Source organism: Trichosurus vulpecula, chromosome 7 (genome assembly GCF_011100635.1).
Source record: "Trichosurus vulpecula isolate mTriVul1 chromosome 7, mTriVul1.pri, whole genome shotgun sequence".
NCBI lineage: Eukaryota > Metazoa > Chordata > Mammalia > Diprotodontia > Phalangeridae > Trichosurus > Trichosurus vulpecula.
In genome coordinates, this window is record NC_050579.1 from 142,825,329 (window position 1) to 142,833,117 (window position 7,789).

Sequence of the window (7,789 nt, forward strand, 5' to 3'; positions counted from 1 at the left end):
GACTTTGTTGACTTCTTCTGGCTGTATGTTGTGGTCTTTTTTGTCACCAAAGAAAGATTCCAAAGTCTGAGTCTGAATCTGAGACCATTTTCACTGCCTGGCCATGTTTCCAGCCAACTTACTTGACCCTTGAGTTTTTTGTCAGGGTATGACTGCTTGTAGAGTATAGAGTACTGTGTCCCAAGCTTGAGGGGCTGCACTGTTGTTTTCAGAGCTATTTCTTCACAGCAAGGTCTGCCACGCCAGCACTACTCCTCCGCCAAGAACCGCCAACCTGTACCTGACTCAGATCTAAGCTGGCTCTGCACTCCTGCTCAGATCTGCCACTTAATTCCTCCCACCAGGTGGGCCTGGGGCCAGAAGCAACTGCAGCTGTAGTTCTGTAGATGCACCCACCTCTGTTGCCCCAGGGATGGTGGCCAAACTGCGAACTATTTTCTCTCTGTCCCAGAAGCTTTTCCCACTAACCTTCTCTATTGTCTTTGGTGTTTGTGGGTTGAGAAGTCTAGTAACTGCCACAGCTTACTGATTCAGGGCACTAGGGCCTATTCCTCCCAGCTCCCACTGGGCTCTGCTCCGTCCTGGGTCCCTGCTTCCCTCTGCTATTTCGTGGGCTCTGCAGTTCTAGAATTTGTTCAGAGCCATTTTTGGAGGGACCTAGGTGGAAGCTCACGCAAGTCCCGTCTTTTCAGCTGCCATCTTGGCTCCCCCCCCCCCCCCCCCAGTGATCTCTTAATTGCAAAATCTAATGGCCTTTTCTCAATCAGTATTACTCACAATCTTAGTGTCATCTTTGACTCCTCACTCCCCTCTCCCATGTCTCATCCTTTGCTAAGTTTTATTATTTCTACCTTCATAACAATTCTTGTATACATATCCTTATTTCTACTCACACAGTTATCACTGGAGTACATGATCTCTTCACCTCATGCTTAGACTATTGAAATGTACTCGTGGTTGGTTTTCCTGCTTTAAGTCTCTCCTCACACAGATCATTCTACTTATCAGTAGCCAGTGTGATCTTCCAGAAATACAGGTCTGACCACGTCATCCCTGAATGGACCTCTATCCAACCACTGATACTTTGCCTCGGCTCATTCCTGCATAGTTGTCATTGAAGTATTTTTAGTTTGTTTTTTTTTTTATAGTATGCCAGAAGTTTACATTTCCATGGCAGAGCCTTAATGAGCTCAACCTCAATGCCATGATGAGGAATCAGTGTTGGACTTGGTAGAGGAGTATACACATATCCCATTCAAAACATGGATTAAGCTTCCCAAAGGTGAATATAATAAAGTAGAACTAAATTTTAATGCTGATATCAAGGGACAGAGTTAATAGCAATTTTATAGATGATATGGTGAAAGACATGCATTATGAGGGCACATAGGTAATATAGGGGATAGAGTGTTGGCATAGAAATCAAGACCTTGATTTTAAATTCTGCCTAGACACTTAGTAGCTATGTGATGCTGGGTAAGTCTAAGCTCTCAGCCTGTTTCCTCAGCTGTAAATTGGGATAATAATAGCACCTACTAGGTGCTTAATACATATTTGCCGACTGACCTACTTCACAGAGCTGTTGTGATGACTAAAAGAGGTAATATATGCAAAGTGTTTTGCAAACCTTAAAATGGACTATATGTTACCTACTATTACAACCAAAACTCTGTTGTGTAGTGGGATGCTTTATAGTGGAGCTTTGTAGCAAGATCAGTCAAAAAACAGTAGTCAATCAACAAACATTTATTAGGAATTTACTATGTGCCAGGCACTGTTAAATCCTATAGATATGAAGGAGCAGAGGAATGAACATAGCTCCTTCAATGTGCAAGAACCTATACCAAGCACTTCACAGAAACCTTGTGAGGTAGGTACTGTAATTAGCTCCATTTTACAGTTGAGGAAACTAAGGCAGACAGTTAAGTGATTTTCCCAAGGTTACATGGCTGGTAGGTGTCTGAAGCTCTATTGGAACTCAGGTTTTCCTTACTCTAGATCTTATGTTTTATACACTGTACCACCAAGCTGCCTATTCAATAGGAATTTACTATGTGCTCAGCAGTATATTAAATCCTGTAGATTCAAAGAAATGCAAAAACAGTTTCAAACCTCGAGGAGTTTACATTTTAGTGGGGAGAGACAACATATAATTAATTGGTATATACAAGATACATAATAGTATATATGTATATATATATGTGTGTGTGTGTGTATGTATGTATATATGTGTATATATGTGTGTATATATATACATTCATTCACACACATACACAAATACACACATATATACATATATATATATATATATATATATATATATATATATATATATATATATATATATATATATACTTACATACATATTGTATGTGTATAGTAAATGGAAGACAGTCTGAACATAGGGCATCATTAGCAGCTGGAGGATCAAGGAAGCCTCTTGCAGAATGTAGAATTTGAGTAGTCTTCAAGGAAGCCTGGGAAACTGGGAAGCAGAGGAAAGGAGAGAGAGCATTCTAGGTGTGGGGGATAGTAAGGGCATAGGTAGAGAGATAGTTAGATATTATCTCAAACCTGCATTTCCAAATTATAGACTCTCTGTCTCTCTCTCTCTCTGTTTCTATCTCTGCTCTCTCTCTCTGTATGTATGTGTATATATATATATATATATATACACACATATACATATACACACATATATATGCACACATATATATGTGTGTGTATGCATGCATGCATCTATATACACATGTACATGTATGTGTGTATATTGAAAAGGCAGGAAGAGGATAGGTTATGAAGATCTTTAAATGTTAAACAGAAAAGTTTATATTTCATCCAGGAGGTAATAGGGAGACAGTGGAGCATTTTTTAAGATAGTAAAGTACTATCTAAATGGAAAGCTGTTTAATCATCTTATAATCCTTATATTATTGACCTCCCATATCAATAAGAGACTAGGTTAATTAGGGGTGGGGCAGGGAAAGGCAGCTGTTACCCTTTTTTTTAACTGAAGGCTCTACCAAAAAACTAAATATATTTTTTTCCTATTAAATGGATATACCTGTGGACTGGTATGGATTCCACACTCACAGGCATTTAGCTATTTTTTATGAAAAAGAAATATTAATAAGGACAGATGAATAACAGAGCACAAAAAAGTTATCAGTACAGTTTCCAACAATATCTGACATAGAATACTCCTATCATGATGAGGTCATGCTATGCCAAATCACTAGGCCTAATGCCCTTAGCTATAGCTTCCTGCTTCTTGCCATTCTTGGTGTTTACCTACGGTGTTCTCATTCAGAAGTCACTTTACACTGCCAATTTTGGAGCGTTCTCCCATAGTCAATAGATTTTCACTCTCTCCATGCGTCTTTGGCACTACCCAGGTTTAAAGAGTTCATTTTCTGATCTGGTTGGGGTTACAGCTTTTTCCTACAGAGATATTGATTCTTCAATCAGGACACCAGACAGTGCTTCATTTTTTCTGTAGTTCACCTTTTGAGATTCTCCCTTTGTGTATGGGAGTAATTTAAAAAAAATGTCTCTTGTTTTAACATCATCTATATCTCTGTTCTCCTCCCCTACCAAAAAGCCATCCATTACAGCAACAAATAAAAAAGAGGAAAAAAACACAGCTAAGCAAAATGACATTATATGCATTGTTCCAACTCCATAGTTCCCAGTATCTCCACAGAAGATTGCCTTCTCTTTTTGAAGGACCAACCTTGGTCATTATAATTTCACAACATTTAGTTTTCATTGCCTTGTTGTTCTTTCCATTGAATATCTATCATTTTCCTGTTTTCTTCAGTTTGCAAGAGTTCGTTTATCTTTTCCTGCTTCTTTATATGCATTATGGCGCATATGGGGTATTCAGGAGTAGCACCTCACGTGTGAGGGGTTGCTGAGCCTTTCTTAGAGCTGCTCATCCACCTTTGGCGTCCACTTTCACCCAACTCTCACCTGTGGCTCCAAGAAGCTGTAGCATGTGCAGCAGCCACATTCCAGTAAGCTCTTTTGGCAGACAGGCTAAACCAGGTTGAGGGTAACCTACAGGCCTCAAATTTGTTGATGAGTTAGGGGGATGTCTACCCCAAACATGTGAAGACTTTCCCCGGTGGAAAATGAATGAAACAGGAGCTGTGGAGTGCTTAGAGCTTGGTCAGGCATCAAAGATGGTAAGATCATCCACTGCATTCTGGGTCACTGCCAGTTGCCTTGACTTTTGTCCTGCCACTGGACTTCAATGATTCAGGAAGAGAGAATGAGGCTGACAATTTTGCGCAACTCTGCCTTGCTTTAATCCAATTCATGCACAAGCCAAGACATCACTTGTGATGTCATTGGTCTTCTTCTAAAAAGAATGAATAGCAATATGCATCATATCATCCCTCCTTGTACTATAGTAATATTCCATAACTTTCATGTACTATAGTTTTTTTAGTTATCCACCAAGAGACTGGCAGTATTTTGTTTCTTGTTCTTTACTCCTAAAAACAAAATTTCCGGTATAAATATTTTAACATACATGTGGAACAGCAACCACACTGGCATACTGGGATGGCTGCTAATGCAGGTTCTTTTTTTTTTTTTTACATGAAAACTTTTTTACTATGACAAAGACATCATACAATTTTTATGATCTTGGTCTTTCCTTCTTGCCTTTGTACAAGGCCAGAAGAGAAACATTTGCAACTTTCACAACCTTGAATCGGACTCCAGGAATATCACCAACAGCATGACCTTTTCGACCAAATCCAGCAACCAAAACTTCATCATTTTCCTCAATAAAGTTCAAGCAGCCATCATTGGGAACAAAGGCAGTGATTTTTTTGCCATTCTTAATCAGCTGGACTCTCACACACTTCCTGATGGCAGAATTGGGCTGCTTGGCTTCCACACCAACTTTTTCCAAGACAATCCCTTTGGCATGAGATGCTCCTCCAAACGGGTTGGCCTTCAAGGCAGTGCCCAAATGAGCTTTCTTGTATTGTTTGTCATGCCACTTTTGGTCTCTTCTGTGGCTTCGGAGTTTTCGAGCAGTACGAAGACCACGGCACTTACCCATGCTGCCGCCGTCCTGGCCGAGAGAAAAGAGAGTGCAGGTTCTTTTTTTAATCACATAAAATACAAACACAAGAAATATAGGAAAGAGAAATAAGGACCAACAGGCCTGAATCAAAGCTTTATATCCACCATTGAATCAAGAGAGCCTTTACCTCTGAGCAGTCAGGGAGCTCTGGACAGGAACTCAGAGTCTTGACCAGGGAATCACAAAATCCTTCTTGTAAAGGAGCCCCCAAAGCAAAAGCTCACGTCTCAGGATACATACTCTTTCAGCTAATAGGCTCAGAGCCAGAAGGCATCACAATGGACTCATTGCCTAATTAGCTTATTAACAAAAGGTGTGCAAGCCTTCTTACAAGCAAGCTTCCTTTAATGGACTCCATATGAGGCCTATTAATTGGCAGGAAGATCTTATACCCCACCATTAAGATTATAGCACGCAGTCTTTCTTTTTGTCAATAACTTCCTTGGGGGCATATGCTTAACAATGGAATCTCTAGGGGGAAAGGGTGTGGACATTTTAGTCATTTTCTTACCATAATTCCAAATTATTTTCCAGAATGGTTTAATCAGTTCATAGCTCTACCATCAACTCCAGTCTTCCCACATCCATTAAAAAGTTCCTTCTTTTTTCTTTTTTGCTAAGTGTGAGACAAAACTATGGAATATTTGATTTGGATTTTTCTAATTTATTAAGCAATATTTCATATGGATGTTAATAGTTTGTAATTCTTTTGACCACTTATTTTTTTGGGAAATGACTTTATGTTCATATATTTCTGCTAGTTGATTCATATATATATATGTATATATATATATGTACACACATGCATACAAATGCATACAAACATATGTGAGTATGTATGTGTGTATGCAAATTTACATATACATAATTTAGCTATAATTACATGTGGTCTATAATTTTTTTTGGAGAGTTGCAATGTTGAGGTAGTTTGGAGAAAGTGATTCATCTGCCACTTTTATTAGTAGGTCATAGACCTGCATTTTTAAAATTCACTCCTTGGAGCTCTTCCATGGAGTTCTTACATCCTTTGATCCTGCAATAAAATAACCCAGAGTTGCCTCCATGTTCTGACAATGGTGAACAGAAACTTCAAAGTCTTTCTCTAGGTGGTACAGTGAATAGAGCACCAGGGCTGGAGTCAGAAAGATCTGAGTTCAAATCCAGCCTCAGTCACTAACTGTGTGATACTGGGCAAGTTACATGACCCTGTTCAGTTCCCCATCTGTGAAATGGTCTGGATAAGGAAATGGCAAATCAATCCATTATTTTTGCCAAGAAAATCCTGAATGGTTTCACAAAGAGTTGGACACCACTGAACAAGAAACCTATGTCCTTGGCTTGGTATCTCCTAAATCAACTCAGAGGAAGGAGGGAGGCAAATAAGAAAACAAAGCGGCTTTATTTTATAATGGATTAACAGCAGATATGTGTAACAAAATTTCCTTTGGTGGGGTGGGATTGGGTATAGACTTGTGATTTCTTTGGTGCAGAGAACTCCTAATAAGGGAACTCTCCCAGTCAATGTAGACTGGCAGGAGTTTTACAACTTGCTGACTTAGAGCTTTGCCTGGGGCATTGAGAAGTTAAGTGATCTGACTGAGGTCCTCGGCGCTGTTTGTGAGAGCAGATATAGAACGTCATTCTTTCCAACTCCAAGGTCCATGTTCTATTCATCATGCTAAGCTGCCTTCTATAATAGAAAATATGTAGAATATTATAGAATACTGCATATCCTTGTAGTTTTCTTTGAAGTATTTTTCTTCCAAATACATAAACAATATGGATATTCAACCTAGAATTAATTCTGACAAGTGAGTTGGTATCCTATATAAAGCAGAGAGAAAACAAAGCACTTGTCAAATGAAATCATTTCAAACACCAGTTTGACTTAGGCAAATACTAAATAGATGAAAACAAGTTGAATTACATGTAAGTGATTTGAACAAGTAACAAATCAGGTGGGCTGGTTATTATCATCCTTACTTTGTAGATGAACAAGCATCAGTGTCTTACTGTCTCTCTAAGGTTATCGAATGAATTAATGATGGATTTTATAAAAGACTTCTAGAAAATCCACTCAGTCTGCACAGCTTGATGATATTTCCTCCTAACAAATAGAGTTCTTAGCAAAAGAGGCACCAAAGTTGGAAGGTTTCAGGTTGCTATGTAGATTTACATATTTAGGATGTGAAATGAGCCTTCAACAACTCCATGTACTCACATTCATGAAGTAAAAGGGATTGACATAAAAGGCATCCTAGTGAAACAAAAAAACAAAACTCAAAGTGGGGGGTAGATTATATTTTCCTCATGCCATATCACTCTGGAATATTTTGGTAGGGGGTGAAATCACCAAGCATTTTATCTTGGCTAAGATGGAAGGCAGAAAATGAAGCAATGATTACAATATATAATCAAATGTAAACAATTGAGAGTAGAGCCATAAAAAGGATTAAAGGCAGAGAAATGGTGGGGCCAGGGGAAGGAAACTGTCATTAAACATGGAAACCAGAAGGTTACTGAGTGACTTAATTACTGTCTTCAGATATATAAGTATTGAGAAGGTAGCTAGCCAGTCTGCACAGAAGACAGAATGAGAAGATGTGGAAAGTAGAACATATCAGTCGGAAAAAAGGGAAAAAATGTGATTGTGAGGGTGACAAAAATCTTGAAATTGCTTATCAAGGG

General features: G+C 38.8%; 1 protein-coding gene across 1 annotated transcript; it reads right to left on the reverse strand.

Annotated features, from left to right (window-relative positions):
* Positions 1-4,589: 4,589 nt before the first annotated feature.
* On the reverse strand, positions 4,590-5,084 carry LOC118857351 (40S ribosomal protein S23). Its single transcript, XM_036768035.1, has one exon. It carries the CDS (start codon positions 5,075-5,077, stop codon positions 4,646-4,648), a length of 432 nt encoding a protein of 143 aa, XP_036623930.1. The 5' UTR covers positions 5,078-5,084; the 3' UTR covers positions 4,590-4,645.
* Positions 5,085-7,789: the final 2,705 nt, after the last annotated feature.

Coding starts and splice junctions, on each gene's coding strand:
- LOC118857351 (XM_036768035.1), bottom strand. CDS start 5,077: ATGGGTAAGTGCCGTGGTCTTCGTACTGCTCGAAAACTCCGAAGCCAC.